At 40.8% G+C, this 17,340-nt stretch overlaps 1 protein-coding gene across 1 annotated transcript in view; it reads right to left on the reverse strand.

The window, feature by feature from the left end:
- Positions 1-4,665: 4,665 nt before the first annotated feature.
- Positions 4,666-17,340, reverse strand: part of klhl5 (kelch-like family member 5) — a 35,642-nt gene continuing 22,967 nt past the window's right edge. The window contains exons 6-13 of the mRNA XM_085409943.1: positions 14,355-14,541; positions 13,524-13,748; positions 12,619-12,694; positions 11,993-12,079; positions 10,563-10,637; positions 10,146-10,283; positions 8,645-8,816; positions 4,666-5,913 (exon numbers count right to left, since the gene is read on the reverse strand). Coding sequence (XP_085266069.1) covers positions 5,857-5,913; positions 8,645-8,816; positions 10,146-10,283; positions 10,563-10,637; positions 11,993-12,079; positions 12,619-12,694; positions 13,524-13,748; positions 14,355-14,541 — 1,017 coding nt within the window. The 3' untranslated portion in view covers positions 4,666-5,856. The remainder of the gene's footprint in view (positions 5,914-8,644; positions 8,817-10,145; positions 10,284-10,562; positions 10,638-11,992; positions 12,080-12,618; positions 12,695-13,523; positions 13,749-14,354; positions 14,542-17,340) is intronic.

A 17,340-nucleotide genomic window follows, 5' to 3' on the forward strand; every position in this document is an offset into this window, starting at 1 on the left:
TGTTACAGTTAAAAGTGCAATGAAAAATACAGAAGTTAAATGTTCCACCTTGTCTCTTGTGAAGGATCTCCTTCACAATCAAGAATCATTGTCCAGATTCAAAATGATTTCAAAGTTTGTTGAACCAATGGACAAAGCTAAATCACCCAACATAAAGTCTCTCTGTATTTCATTTGCTCTGGGAATATAATTAATACATTATTTTAAAAAACAGGTAGAAAGTGAGCATTGCATATAGCATGAGAGAGAAAACAATTCATTTCAGTTCTGACAGGATTTTCTAATCAACTGCAATAAATGGCATGAAAAATTGTTATTATCCATCCATCCTTCTTCTTCTGCTTATCTGGGCCGGATCGTAGGGGCAGTATCCTAAACACAGAAGCCCAGACCTCCCTCTCCCCAACCACCTCCTCCAGCTTATATGGGGGAACACCAAGGCCTTCCATCCCTTTATGCAAAGACACAGTTCTTTCGAAACATCACAAAACATCGAATACAAATTAAACTCTCAGATCCAAAAAGTAGGTTAAGCAAAATTTGCACTTCAGTGCTTGCAAACACAAACTTGCTTCAGCCATCATAACTCCACTGACTTGGATCTCTAGAGTAAAAACTTCTTCATAACTGGATTAACCAAACAGTAAACAGTACTGATTCTTAGGTGAGGATATTCACAGCATAACTGTTTAATACAGACTTGCAGCTTTAAAAAGAAAATGTAAGTAACACCACAAATTAATACCACTGGCCAGTTTTCACCTTTTCCAAGCAGCATTATTGTTACAAGTATCAAGCCCACCTGAAGTTAACTGAAATCATGCTTTCACCACAGATCCAGCAGGTGGCAGCTTTTCATAGTTTTTCTTTAAAGAACATCTCTTTCTACTCTCCAGGCATGCCTATCTGCATATCTTTGTCCCATTTCATTTCTGCTGTCCTCTGGGTGTTCACTGATGTCCTTTTTGGAAGTTAACCAATTTCAGTGCTTTTCTCAGTGCTTTACAGAATGACCCACCCGATATAAATTAGGAGAAACTTCTGCCTCCCTTGTGTTACCTCATTTTGCCCATAGGCAGAAAGAAAATGCTGATGACCTTCTGATGATCCGTGTACAACCCAGGCAGAGAGCTGGGATGAAATGCCAGCTGTGTCACACAAATATTCCTGTCTGTGCTCTGGCATGCTGAAGCAGAATACACCCTGCTGACTCAGATCTCATTAAGATGCACTGAAGGGAGCAGCTGTATGATTTTCAAGCAAAATGGTAAAATTAGAGCAGAGAGAGATGAAAAAACGAGCTGATGAAAAATGAATGAAAGTGTTTTTGCCAACGAGACAATGCGAGCAGAGCTTTTATGCAGGATGCGGTGCGTTAATAGAAAGAAAAAAGGAACTGCTGCACTTTACGAAATATAAAGAAAGCAGGTCTATATGACATAGTGAAAGCTGACAGATAATCACTGAAAATGACTTCCTTTATTTCCTTTATTATGTGAACCATTTCAGCTTTCCATCGTTGCAGCTGCGGAGGAAATGAGATTCTCATGGTATTTTTTTTCTGCTCCTTCCTCCTTATTCTTTCACAAAAAAATCCCAAATGAATATGTTTCTGCCCTCCAGGAATCATGCAAGTTTTATGTAGGTGTTACAAGTTGCCCTGAAAAGATACTTTGAAATATCTTTATGTTCTTTTTAAGATTTTTTTTTTCCCTTCTTTTAAACAAATCTGATCCTGGAGGTTTTTGTCAATCCTGTGGTATTATTTTTTTCTCCACACTTTCTAGGCATTCAGTGTCTAGCAGAGCACAGGAGCCTAGCAGGAGAGCAGTTCCTTAAATATTCTATTTTTGGCAGGTTAATTGGTACTGAACCTCGGGCTACCCCTGCACGACAATCCTATTTCTCTTTTGCTGTATATGCATTTATTAATACTGATAAAAGATAAAAGGCATTATTACAGCACTACATGCAATCATGCTACATACAATCTTGAAACTGAGAATCAGTCCTAGACTATACAGTGAGCCCTTATCAAGACCACACAACCAGAATACAGAGCAATCCAAACACAACACATGCAAGATGGAGTCACCCTGTGTGTGTTGGATACTAGGAGGCAGTTTTGGCAGTCGACAGATCCGCGTCAGTAACCACTGAGATCCTCCTAAGGAGCTTTTTATTTTAGTGCATCTCATAATCTTCAGCTGATGATTTTTCTCGCCCCAGTGATCACGGATATGAAAACAGTCAAATTTCAACCCGTGGTGGTTTAAAAGCTCCAAATGCGACAACTGTGACAAAACTGTCACCATGATGTTGACTTGTAAACATCTATGATGAATTTTTAGTCTGCAAATCAATATTCTGACAGTGTTAACACAACAAAGTGCACTCATACACTTTCTTTCTCAAAGCTGCAATTAAAACGTAGGCAAAACAAACACGTGTAAAAATTTACACATCGAGTTTGCCGCAAAGTGATGACACCATTTGTGGATGAAGGATTGCACGAGTGCCAGCACCGTGATGACACCATCAGTAATGAACGCACCTTTTCCCATTTGTTTTCCCCAAAATGAAGAGGAAATTTGCTCTTAATTCACAGTATCTGTCATTTCCTTCTGTTTGTTCCAGCTCTTTATTGAAGCCATATAGTGCTTTTACTGGGCGCCACATAAAGGATTTTATACACACTTTTTATACACACTCACACCAGTCAGTCTCCACAAACTTTAGGGTCTTTACTAGAATTAAAAATACAGTTTTGTGGGTCTCACAAGCGCTTGACTGCACAGCATATCTGCTTTATTCTGCTGCTGCGTTGATGCAGATGTTGACAGATGTAAGTGTTTACCGGTTATTTCCAAGTGTAGGATGCAGAATGAAGCAGACCACTTTGTGTCTCCCTCTTGCTGCTGTCAGGGGAAATAGACTCAGGTGCAGTAAGGCGGCAAGACAAGGTCACCAGCATCATCTCTGAACGCCACCGGGAGTCGTTTGTCAGAAGCACTTATGATTTAAAGCTTCCTCTGCAATAAATATCAGAGTGAATCACTTGCCTACTGGTCACTGTCCTGAGGCTAAAATATCTATAAACTGCCCCCATTCCTCCTCCCTGCACACTTGTTCCACTCTGCCTCGAACAGCTGTGGCGTCTCTGGTTCAGTGTTTAGCTTTTACATTTGAGGAGCTGCACTTAAGACTAATGAGGATCCATATTAACCTCCAGGCACATGAAAATACATTCAGAATTGCACTTCAGCAGCCAAAAACCTGCACAGAAACCTTTGAACTGCAAAGGGCCTTGGCTGGAGTCGCACCAATGGGGGTGCTGTTAGAAATAAGAGCCAAATTTACACCACAGTGGCATTTACTGTGAATGTGACAAATGCAAACTGCCAGCTGCAACATCTGTAGCATAAACATGATTAGCTGTTGCTGTTAAAACGCCTCTGTCGAGCAGGGAAAAAGCCACGGGAAGTGGTAAATCACATCTTGACTTTAATGTATAAAAGACCAATGATAGCTACAGCAGCATATATTGTACATACATAATGTATTTTGTAAAAGACGAGCAGCTGTGCAGTTTCCCACTGACCGCTTTTATTACATCGCTTCATCATCTGAATTCATGTTACAAAAAACAAAACACAATAACACACAGCATTTTCAGTGGGAAGTGTATAATATAGACACCGTAATGCAGTAAGACTACATTCAGACTTTATATTTATTTATGTACATAATATACAGTTATAGTTAGATTTGGAATGTGTTTTATGTTATTTTTAACCTCTTGCTGAAATCATACGACACAGTGGAGATGACACACTTCTTCTGCTGTGATCTGAAGAGAATTACTCTAAATAAACACCAGGCAGGTTTGAAGAAGCAAGCGAGGGTGGGGGAGAAAATAGAATAATGCAGCAGTGCATTAGGCTTGAATAAACATCAGCTCGGCAGAGGGGAATTGAGAGCCTTCGCGTCTCCGCTTTTTAGATGTCAAGCTGGCAAATTTGGGCGGCTTTTCAGTCTTCACCGGCTCCTGGGGCGCTTGGCTTTCAGCTGTGTGGTTAAGTGTGTCTTTGTGTGTGTGCGATATGTCCGTGTGTGTTTGTAAAGTGCATCCTGGGGGCTACATTAGCCCTACATCTGTCAGTTCAGAGAGGAAGCCTGTTTTGCCTCTCACTGTCAGGAGTTTCCTTGCTCTGCACTGGACAGACAGACAAACACACACACGCACAACATGACCAATAGGAAACAGACAGGAAATGCACAATTAAGGATGCAGCATGACATTTTTGTGCCGTGTGCCGGTAGGGAATCTGCTGTCAGAACCTTGCATTCCTTACGTTTCCTGACCCACAGTTTGTTCCACAGCATTCATCTGCCCCTCATGTCTTATGTTTTGTCTACAGTAGCATCGAATCCAATAACGCTTTGAACTCGACATCAAACAAAATATCGGCACCGGCTGAATCAACGTTATTAAATTCATGGTCTCATTACATGGTCTGTTGTTCATTTTTCTGGGCCTGAAATTGGGCTCTAAAGCAAAGCGGTGCAAGCAAACGTGTGTGTGTGTGTGTACGTGCGGTGATGAAGTGGGAAAACGGGGATGAAGAGAAAGCAGCAGGGAATTGAAGATGTGGTGAGGGGAAGATTCTCATTTGAGATAAAAATATACTCCTTGCAATTTCTGAGCACCCAACACACACACACACACACACACACACACACACACACACACACACACACACACACACACACACACACACACACACACACACAGGAAATGAAGAAACCTCTACAGCGGAGGGAAAAAATACGGTAGCTGAACAGACCCTGTCTGTAAATAGCTGACCCTGTGGTCTGGGGGAAATTGAAAACAAAATTTTCCTGCAGGGATCAACAAAGGACCACAGTGTTATCACCATTATCATCTCACACACACACGCACACACACTTCAAACCCAAATATCCTGCTTAATGGACCTAGAGTTGTGCAAAAATGGCAGTTAAAAACAAATAACGAAGTCAAAAGTTGGACAATCTTCTGGCGCAACTTAAAGAAAAATAAAATATTAAAAAGCTGAGATAAACTTCATACCGCAGCATTGCAGAGGCTTCAGATGTGAGCTGATGCAACATGGAAGACATATGCGCAGAAATATTTGATGAAGCATGAAATGTTTTTGCATGAAATTGTAGTTCCTCACAGAATCGCTGTTCGTGAGGGTGTGCTGATTATGTCAAAAGTCTTTCTTTCATCTGTCGGCGGGTAACGGTGGGAAAAAGCAAGGGGAAGAAGAGCACTTGCCAACTGCAGCATAAAAATAATAGGGACTATCTTAAAATAGCATCAGTACACAGCATCAGATACTGTTTGGAGAAACGAAGAGCGTAACGTGATGAGGCAGTTTTGACAATCTCGCTCTGTCTTCCACCTTTTTACTCAGCACAAATGGGAGCTGAAAGCAGCCGTGTAGATTTACACGTGCACGTACGGTATGTGTGGGACAGCTGTTCTGTCGAGCTCGGATAAACACTGCAGATTTCCTCTCTGCCATGTGTATTTCTGGCAGTTCACTTCTGTGGCACAAAGTATCGGGACGTGAGAACTTTATCGGAGAGCTACTGACATGTACCTGAACCCTAATCTGCCTAAAATCTGAAGGATTAGTCGGCATTACGCAGAGTAAAATGTGTCTTTGCTGAAGAGTGTTCGCAAACAGTTTCCTGGTGTGGCCGGAAAGACCTCTCGGTGTCCCCAGCAGTGTCGGCGGTGGCAAAGAGGAGGGTCTGCGAGCCATATGGTGAACAGTCTGCCATCTACTATGTGAGGTTGTGCTTTCACAGTCTGACAGCCACCACGCACGCGCCTGCCCTGCCCAGACACAGAGGTGCTACCTGCAAAGATAACAGGACAAACATGAGGAACACAGTCAGAGATGTGGATTGTTTATATAACTGAAAATTACTATTAAACTACTGACTTGCATTGTTTCATAGTTTTGAAAACGTTGAATGTAAAGACTGCAAATTTGGATACGGCTATATTTTTAAATGGTCTGCAGCTCACTTGAGCAATTATTTAATTTCATTTTAGTCTTTTGGGGGAACAAATTTATTGATTTTGGCTCAATAAAAAAAAACAGTTTTGAGTACAAATGCTGTAAATAAATCTACAGCAGAATATCTGCCCCGTGCCCGAGGGTAGTGATCCAAAATAATGGGAAATAGACTGATTCTTATACAGCAATCTACTTACTCAAAGAGCACTTTTTTTAACAAGTGATTTTTATCTAACATTCACACACACAATCACACTCCAATCAATGCATCGGGACTTTGGGTTCTGATTGTAGGGGTCAGTATTTTGCTCAAGGATATTTTGGCATGCAGGCTGGAGCAGCCAGGAATCCAACCGCCAACCTTCAAACTTTACCACCCAAAACACGAGTCAATACCAGAAAAAAACAAAAAACTAACTAGAAACATGACTCTATGGGAATGATAATATCCTGTTTGACTTAAAAGTTTATAAGCACCTTGTTAACATATACAGATGGATAGCACACACGTGCTGATACACAGACGCGCACTCTCTTGACTACGCCGAATTTACTAATGAAGACTACTTGATATAATTTAAAGCTTGAGAAAAAAAAAAAGCTAAACAGAATTGAAATGACTTTGTTGGCTGCTTTAGGTGTGCTATTCTCCACAGTCTGGATCTATTAGGTGGTGATGGATGATCTCAGTGGCAGCCAATTTCAGTTTTACTATCAAACCTCATCCAGAGCTTACTTTTAAGATGCTTCAGCTGCAGTCTCTGCTGCCTCTGCAAGCCTCTTTGCAACCTACGGTGTCCCTATCGTGCTATTTTTGACTTGACTTGTGTGTATAGCTGTGCTCAGAAGTTTACGTACACTCATGGCCACGATAATTTTGGGCTATTTCGTTATTTCTTTCTGTTTTTGTTCCAGGGTGCAATGATTGTATAGCATACATCTTTAATGACTTTAAAAAACACTCAGGCCAGTGATGTGTGTACGTAAACTTTTGACCAGAACTGTAAATGCACCGAATGGGAGGGAGATCCCAGAATAGAGTGATGCTGCCAAACAAAAACTGACTGCAGATGGAAATAACCCATCATAGTTATTTGGAGTAAACGGGTCCTGAAAGTGAACGGAAGGAAATGGGTTATTATGTGACTGCAGGGAATGCATGCTGTTGATATCAACAGTGAGCCCAGCAGGGAGCAGAAAGTGACGATGATAACCGAGTGGTGGAGGTGGTGTTTTAAAGAGCATCAGTAAGTGGTGACAGCACAGTTTCAGGGGAACACAGTGAAGCTGTAACTGCAGCAGCAGACATGAGTCAACCACCTGAACCAGCTGACAGGTTTTTATGCCGAAATGCCAAGGTAATTTCTTCTAATATCATTTTGAACAAACGGACTCATTTCCCCATAATTTATAATAATAAAAAAAGAGGAACAAAGAGAAGGCATCAGTGGTTATGTTTGACATCACTGTTACTGCACAGACAAACCATGCTGAGCCTCCTTTTAGCACCTATATTACTCGATTTGGCATTATTGAGACTGACAGATTTGTGCCAAAGCCAAGAGTGGAAGTGATGCCACTAGGATGGCACTGACAATACACCAACTGATTTGTTTGTTTAAGTCTCTGACAGTAGATACAGGACATATTTAATGGTCTCAGCATTTCTTCTCTCATCTGAGTTTGTCCTCGTCCCTCCCTGCCAGTCTGAGCAGTTCAATGCATTCTGCTTCCTTCCTCCCACACCTCTCTTGTTCTCAGCATGGTGCCTGTCTCTAAAATGGCAAATTTTAACAGAAAAATCTGCCAACCAAAGTTGGAAATCCTCTGAGCCTACGTGGGAGATGGGGTATAAACTGAAGAGTGGCAGAGACTCCTGAAAGCCACTGAATGAGATCACTCAACTTTGAGCGGCAATATCCAGCGGCAAGGACAATATTAGCAGGAGGAAAACACACATTTACATAACAATGAAAACATGCCAAGATACATCGGAGAGGAGCTGTGGGAAGGTCAAACTGTGACTGAGTGTTTATACATTTCATCTACTGATTGTACATTTGTGTTTTACTACACGTTTTTTACTGAACTGCAATCAGTGTGTGTGTGTTCATACCTGGATGCCCTCTCTGGATACTCTCAAGCTTCACTTGGTTCACATTTTGTCATACTTTCAGTCTTATTCCAAACTGAATTAAATTAAATTTTCAAATTCCAAAAAAATCACATGTACAGAAGTATTCACAGCCTTTGCAATGACACTCCAAACTGAGCTCAGGTGCATCCTGTTTCCACTGGTCATCGGTCAGATGCTTCTACAGCATGACTGGAGTCCACTTTGGGAAATTCAGTTGATTGGACATGATTTGGAAATGCACACACCTGTCTATATAAGGTCAAATAGTTGACAGTGTCAGAGCACAGACCAGGCTAATGGTCCATGGACCTCTGAGACAGGAACATGACAAAATGTGGAACAAGTGAAGTGCTGTGAATACACAAAATGCAGTGAATGAGGTTAAAGAGACACAGATTTGCTGCGCTGTGCACGTGTCTGCATACAGTACCTGTTTCCACTCATTTGTCTGAGGGTCGTAAGCTTCCACAGTATTGAGATACACCTGGCCGTCATACCCGCCCACAGCGTACAGACGATCACCAAGGAGACAAACACCTACGGCATCTCTGCTGATGCTCATGGGAGCCACAGCTGTCCACACATCTGTCTGAGGGTCATACCTGCACATAGGAGTTCACACTGTAGTTCAGTGGTTTGAAGTTGGCGTGAGATGATGTTCATTAGCTCAGCTTAACATGAATACTGGAAGTAAAGGAAAACAGGCTATTCAAAAATAAATACCTAATTTTCACCCCTCACTTTGTGCCATCTCATTTGTTTAATTTCACAAAACAGAAATGACAGGATCTTGCTTCAGTCACATGCTGTGACCACTTCTTAGCAAAACAGCTGGACACAGTAACTTCACAGATTTGTTTCATCACTGTATGACACTAACACACCTTTACAGAGATCTCTGCTCACCAGCCAAATCTGGAATAAAGTGTGGGTAGGTATAAACAAGTCAATAAAATAGTGACGTTAGTCTCACCAAAATCACAAACTGTGTTCTTACAGCAGCTACATGTACCTAATTAAATGTATGTGTAGGATTTCATCAGCTGTAGATCTGCTCGCCTGTATTTTTTCAAACTTTGGACGTAACCAGGAAAACTATTTTCCTTGTTTTGCAACATGTGCGCAAAGCTAAGCAGATAAAAAAATGACTTCAACTAAATATTTCACAGGGAATTTTTCAACCTATCAAATAAGCCCATTTTTCAAGGTGTTCAACTATTCCTGCGAAATACAATATATACAGAATTAATGTAAATGTAAAAATAACGTAAAAATTATTATACATTATATATATACACATATACACATATATACACACACACACATATATACACACACATACACACACATATATACACACACACACACACACACACACATACATACATACATACATACATACATACATATATATATATATATATACACACATATATATATACATATATCCAATAATTGAAATCAGCACGTTTCTACGATTTTACAACCAAAACTGTTAAAAACAATCAAACACTGTGGTAGAAAAGTCAAGAACACAAATCTTTGTTGTGATTTCTTTATCACACTTGCTTTCCCACTACCAAAGCCACAGTGTGCTGCACTGTCCAGTTCATTTGTTCATGTAAGCAGCTGCATCTTTGTCCTTGAGCAGAGATTCAAATGTCCTTTCTTACTGATGCGCTGACAGTAGTCTTACACTCAATTATAATACACACAATACTAAATCAAGGTCAAATCCTGCTCCCATTTAGTATCTTCATTAGCAAGATTAATGAGTAATAATTCTGCACATTGCAATGAGGATTCAAAAGACACTAAAATCTTTCCATTAATTTTACAAACGCTGCCACTGTATGACAGACACATTATAAGCACCACAATACTTTAGCATATTTCAAATCAAGCAAACACATTCATAAATGTGGACTCACCTTTCCACACAATCACTTAACCGAGATGCCAGGGATGACGCCGGAGCATCGTGGCCTCCGATGGCGTACAGGAACCCGTGCCACGTGGCCACGCCCACACCTCCACGCCTTTTAGCCATAGGGGCACAACCACTCCACCTAAAAATGAAGAATACAGTTAGAAAAAAAGGAGAGGGAAACATATTGTTTGAAAATTACTTTACTCTTTCCAGTCCTTCCAGTAGACCTTAATCAAAGTACATGACAAGCTTTTTTCAGTGTTGTCTGTTCTAACATCCTGTGAGGGTTACTAGTCTCCTTTGATCTGTGGGTAAATAACCTAACAGGAAGAAGCGCTTCACTAGAGGAACATGTAGACAGGAAACAAAATAGGAGACAGCAATTAGTTGCTGACAGATGAAGTCCCCGGTCTCTGACCTGTTGGTGTGGGGGTCGAAACACTCCACTGAACGCAGGCAGGATGAGCCGTCACGACCTCCTACTGCATACAATCTGAGGAAGAGGGAAGATGGTGTTATCCCTCTGAACATTTCTGGACCCTGGAAGTCCCTTTTCAATTTAGTGACACTGAAGCAGATGGTACAAGGTGGAAGACAGGCATATGTGTGTGTCTGTGTGTGTAGCTTGTGAAGGTTTTTTTGAGGGCAAAATGAGGTGGGAAAAATCAATCAGCCATCACTCTTGGTGCAACACAACCCTGAGCAGTCAGTCTGTGTGTGTGTCCTTGTGTGTGTGTGTGTGTGTGTCCATGGATGTGAAGTTGGGACGGTAAAGAAAAAAATGAAACGGGGCCAGTCAAGCAAGTAATAAGTTCCATCAGGCAAAGCGCTCTGAGAGTACACAGCACATACAGTACACTACACACACACACACAAAACTGCTGGGCAAGGTTAGCCGTTGCTTCTGTATTAATTAGCATCTATAAAGCATTTCACTGTCTCTGAGGCCCTGAATAATAAAAACAACATGCAATATTTGATTCTAATAACTTCCAATTCTTTGGCCAGCGAGGCACTAAAAGCCCTAAAGCCTTATTAAATCCAGCTATTTAAATAAATGTTCGTCTGTGTGTGCATGTGTGTGAATGAATATTGTTATGCTTTCCATTACTGCCTCACGTGTCTTACAGAAGAAGGTGGGAAGTGACAGTAGTATAAACGTAACACTTTTATCTTCCAAACAAAGAGCGAGATTGTGAAGGTTTCAGGTCTCACGTTTCTCAAATGACAAAATATTTACAAAATCTTCTCTTTATGCCACACGTATCAAGTCACATCTTGCATAAAATTATTTTTTATTTGATTTTTGAGAGAAATATCAGCAGCTGGTAACACTGGCTTCAAGCTTAGCTGGCAGATACTTTTGCTTAAAGTCATTCAAATAAATATAGAATATCACATTTTAACCCCCCTGGCGCCTGCACTATGATTCATTTGTAGTATCTTGTCTGTATTGGTATTATTTAACTTTGAAATATGTAATTTAATGCTGCACTTTGAGCATCCTAGTTTATTTTTTTATATTTACATTTATATTTCAATTGAGGTTGCATTCTGCTACTTCCAAATGTCCACAGCAACATATCAGGGGCAACAAACATTGCGTTTGTGATGTTGATGCCTTTTGGAGCCCTTTAAACTTGAATTAACTAACAAATTATATGGCTCGCTATGTGTAACAGATGCAAAATGCTAATTCCAAAACCAAAACGTCTACACTCCATAACAAACGGCCAAAGCTGTGTTTTGTGCTAAAACAGATGCGCTAATATTGAATGCACTTAATATAACTTAGAACAAGCAAATCTGAGTAACTTTTTACCTGAGGGGAACTGTGAGATCACTTACTTGCCATTGAGAACAGCTACTCCCACTGTGCTTCTAGGTGTAACCATGCTTGCAACAAAGCTCCACTGGCGTCCTTGAGGGTCCCACCTGACAGACACAGTGTAATTTCTCAATCCTGCTCAAGGCACAGCATAAAAACCTGTATCTCTAAGGTCTCAGTCACACAGGCTAGAGACCGGTCAGCAACTCCCTGGCAACCTCCAGTCACTAGGGAAAAATGTGTGAGTGGGGCTTTAGCAATCATTTCACAGCAGCTGCCATCAAACTCAAACAACCCTCACTAACTGCTCAGGAAACGTCCATTTTTTCCTCGTGACCAGTGGTTGCAACCCAGTGTGACCTAGGCCTTACCAATAATGAAATATGTAATGTTTAAGAAGGGAATCAAAATATCTGTCAACAGTAAAATGTCATTTTAAAGAGAGACAGCCGTTTCTCCACAGAAAAACAGTATAAAAAAGCAGGGATATGAACAGCAAAACCTGGTCATACAAACCCAAGTTTACCCATATGACTAACTACCAGACAAAGTAAGTGACACTATTTAATAATTTGGATGAATTGACCCTTTAAAAAGCTGGGTTGATATCACAGAAAAAAAACAGCAGTGTGAAGTTATTTTGCACCTTTCCACTGTACTGAGGTAACTCCAGCCATCGTGTCCTCCTACTGCATACATGGGTCCCTCTAGAACAGCCACACCTGCAGAAGATAAACACACGTACTATTAAATCATGAAAACTTCTCAAAACCAAATCAGCCAGGATAAGCAAAGCATCACACATATAAAGCATCATACTTTTAGGACAAGAGGTGTTAGTTTTTATGTGTGTGTGCAACTACACCCAGGGCATTAGGCATGTAGATTTAGCAGCATGTTGACACCTCTGTACTTCAGGGATTTATCTGCCTAAACATCTGTGCTGCCAGATGTGTTTGAAAACCCACCATGGTTCACACACTTGCACACTTTCGTAAACACAATAAAACAGCACAGCACGCCTTATCAAATGTTGTTATAGTAATAGCAGGACACTGCTGCGAGTGGGGAGATGCCTTTCAAATGAGAAACATGGGCTCAAACCAGCCTGCTGAAGTGTTCTTGAGCCGTGGCACCGAATCTGCTGATCCGCTGCAGTTGAGTTGCTCTTTTTTGTCACTTTATTGCGTTAGGAAGCAAGTGTAAGGACAACGTTTGAAGGATTGAATCCAATTTCATAACCAAATATTTTTTTTCTTCAAAACTTTACTTTTATATCACAGTGCTTAATATCTTTGGGACACAGTTTATCCACAATGGAGCAGGGTGTGTCTGTAAGGTGCATCTAAGCTTCTGTTTTGATCAAAATTTGTAAGGTAAAGTCCAGTTTATAGAACAGCACAAAGTGAAGACATGCAGGAGTGTATCGAAGGCAACTAAATTTGGGATAAAGTATAAATACAGCCCAAACAGGACACCTACCTTCTTGACTCAAAATTCAAAATCTAAAGCAAAAAGAAAAGAAAATATAAGTTGTCAAACTTCCCTCACCTAGGCCATGCCTGTGTGTGGACATGGGGGGCATGACGCTCCAGGTTTTGCTGTGTGGGTTGTAACACTCCACAGTGTTGAGTGTCTTGAGTCCGTCTCGCCCTCCAACTACGTAGAGACGCCCGTCGAGGACTGCTACACCAAACTGTAGTCTCCGTCCACTCATGGTGGCAACTTGCCTCCAGGCGTCTCGACGTAAACAATACTGCTCAATAGTCGTGGCACCTGAAAAAAAAAAAAAAAAAAAAAAGAAAGAAGAAGAAGTACGTGCTATTAATTCTGAAACTCTCTAAACTGTACTTTTTCACACTTTGTCCTTTTATGCATTAAAAAAACAATTCAAACTTGCACCTTCTTGATAACGCCTTCTCACAGTTGTAGGATAGTGTTAAACCTGTTGACACTGATGCTCAATATTTCATTTAAAGGTAGAACTAAAGGAGCTGCTCATTAATGTGGAATCTGTTAAGCTATTAAGGTGAACCTATTATGCTTGTCCTTACTTCCTGTAGAACCGACTCGGTTCCTCACACTACACATGCGGTCAGCAAATGTACAAGTAATTCCTTTAAGCAAAAAAACCCTTCAGATTACCCTAAACAGCCTGTTTAGTGAAGGAATACCCTTAATATGGTAATGTCAGCTGTGGCTGTGAGCAGAGATGCCCCATCTATTGAAATCTTCTGTTTGTAATGGGCATCAATCAGAACAAAGCTTTTCTAAATGGAAGTTACCGACTCTCAGTTTGTAGCATTTGTCACAGTTTAACTGTAAGCTCAGTCCTCCTCTACCACAGCATCACCTGTGTCTGGATGTGAGATGCTGTTGTACCTTTCGTAGCATCCATGCCACCCACAGCGAACATGGCCCCTACGGTGGCCTTGCGAGGCCGAGTGCGGGGGCTCTGAAGCAGGGGCCGACGCTGGGGTAAAAGGTGATACTTCATCCCCTCCATCAGGAGGCGTTGGCACTCTACCCTCTCCCGGAGGAGAGGGTTGCTCTCAAGGTCCGCTAGGAACTACAGACACATGCAAAAAAGAAATGAGAAAAAAAAGCAAAGGCATCAACACGCAGAATCATGTGACAGCTGCAGCTGGAATATATGGAGGGCACACGCATGTGCTACATCAGTATGGGTGTAGGGACATGTTGGCTGCGATGTTATCGCTGATTGAAGAGGTTCAAGAGCCGAAAGAAGGCTGCTCTCTCTCATTGAGAGATTAGATGAGATCAGACCAACAACCATTAATGCGCTCTCGCACACGAGACCACGCACACACTGATCATCTGACACACTAGAGAACTAATCTGCCCTCAACATCTCATCAGCTCTCCACACCCTATAACCTCATCTACAATCACACACACACGTGCGCAAAGACAGACACACAAATACCCAGGGGCTGCAGCAATCCACAGCCTGTTCCTGAAAACACATCCTGAGGAAACTGCTGCCTGTGAGAGGCATGGTAGTAAGAATCAAGTTTTCCCTGAAGCATGGGGGGGAATACATGATTTACATTTAGATAGGTTTGTGTTTGTGTGTTTGTGTGAATTTCGAAGTCATTTTAGGTTAGACTTTGAGAATGCCTGCATCTCTGTTTTTGTCCCGCATGTTCAGACAGTCACTTAGATTCAATCACAGAGAGCAGGTATAATGGAAGAACTAGAAGATAAATAAAAAAGAAGAGGAAAGCGATTATTATTTTTACCCTCTCATTTATTTTCTGTGTTCTCCTCCATAATTCCCACCAACACAAATAACATTCAGCTCAAATAATTCAACTTGGTCACTGAATATAAAATCAATTTCCCCCCCGCCAGACGTGGAGAGCGTAAAGCAGGCATGGTAAATGGATAAGCAGCTTACACACCAGGGTGAACCCACACTTCTACTGCGTACAATCACTGAGGGACAAATTACGGCGAACCCTATTTGCGCATTCATTCATGTGCATGTGTGTTAAAAAAACGGACAGATCGAAAAAAAATAGTGTTTGTTCTCTCCGGTGGTATTTATACATCTCTCTGTGAAGGACTGAATGTGGAGGATGAGATAAGACAGCTTGCTGCAGGCGTCCCACCTTGTCCTCTCCGTCCTCTCTTTACCTCACAGTAAGATAAGATAAGATAAGATAAGATAGTGGGCAGAGAGAAACTTGTGTTATCTTCTCTGTTTCAGCTCACGCTTGAGAGAGAGAGAGGGGCAGCATGGGCTCTGTCTTCTTCTAAAAAAAAAAAAAAGGCACACTCTCATACACACATCTTCCAGCTACACACATTTTTTATTCCTTATGCGTGTCCCTGTTGCTGGATGTGCTCTTGCTCTAGCTGTCCTCTCCATCTTGACTTTTTGTGAACACCATACCACTGCACAAATTCCCACAAAACACAACTTACAAACAATACTGCTATGCAAATAATTTAATATACAATTTTAATCATTTCAGATTTAATGTTGTCCTTTGAGGCAGTTCACTGGTTTTAGGCCTGACTGTAATATCTCAGGAACTACTGGGCGTGCAGCCATGACATTTTTTCCACATACAGTCATGGTAGCCACAGTCTCTTTCATTTTAGCGCCATCATTTTAGCTGTATATTTACTTTTTCCAATACTTGTACCATATCTTGTATTTAGCACTAAAAAATACAAGAAATGAACTCATTCAGTGCTAAAAAAAAAAAAATGCTGGCATCCTCACGTATTAAAGTGAAAATCTAAGTGGTAAGTAAACATTATACCTGTGAAATAAACTAGCATATTAGCACTGTCGTATTAGATTTACAACATTTGTTTTTTTAGCATTGTGTTGTTGGAAGGCGGGCTTTTAAATATATAATACATCTCGATTCAGGTTTGCAGTAATCCATATTCTTATAAACATATTAAGAGCCAAGGCACACCATAATAAATATAATAGCATCTTTTCACTAGTGCTCTGACCTTGTAGTGTTGTTAAAAATTAAAAAACAAAACAAGGGGAAGTGTTTTACTGAATTTCCATGACAGAAAAATAAAATCTCATTTTAATTCTTCTCCCTGGTCTACACTGCCAATTTTGCTTCCTGAGATATCACATAGAGAAACTTACATTTATATTTTTTTCTCCAGATTACAAGCAGCAAGCTGTGCCTGTCTTGGGAGAAGACTTTGCACTATTTTTGGTAGGCTGCATTGGTTTTTGCCATTACTTTACTATTACTGAAATAAACTGGCTGTGGCTGTGTTCATTAATTTACTCAACTGTTGTCAGATCATCTGAAGAGCTTTGCAGTCTAATTTTTTCTATAATCGTGGCTTCACAGTAAGGTGCTGGGGTCGTTATGGCTCAGGATATAGAGCAGGTCATCTACCAATCAGAAGGCTAGTAGTTCAATCACAGTCAGACACTGGACAAGATACTGAACCCTGAGTCACTCCTGACACATTCGTCAGGGTGTGAATGTTAGAGAGAAGAATTACAGAAAGAAAATGATGCTTTGCTGGCAGCACTGTACAAACTAATAAGAATTAAAACCCAACAAAGAAGTCAAATAGGCTCGCAAACGGTCATATCCAGAGCAAACTAATCTTGGTTCACTAATCTGACCCAAAAAATAGGACTAACAGTTCTTATAAAAACGTGCCTGGAATATGTTAATTTATCACCATGAGGATAATTTGGGTGAAGGCCTATTAAGTGATCATCATGTGCAAGTTTTATTAAATTCTGACAAATAGTGTAGAAGGATTACCAATTCTTGTGAACTGTGTCCAAGTGGCTGCACATCATCATTTAGCAAGACGCTTACTTCTGCTTTTCTGCATACCTCAT

The sequence above is a fragment of the Rhamphochromis longiceps genome, linkage group LG6, assembly GCF_057381845.1.
Source record: "Rhamphochromis longiceps isolate RC_006_pf linkage group LG6, R_longiceps_female_GT1.1, whole genome shotgun sequence".
NCBI lineage: Eukaryota > Metazoa > Chordata > Actinopteri > Cichliformes > Cichlidae > Rhamphochromis > Rhamphochromis longiceps.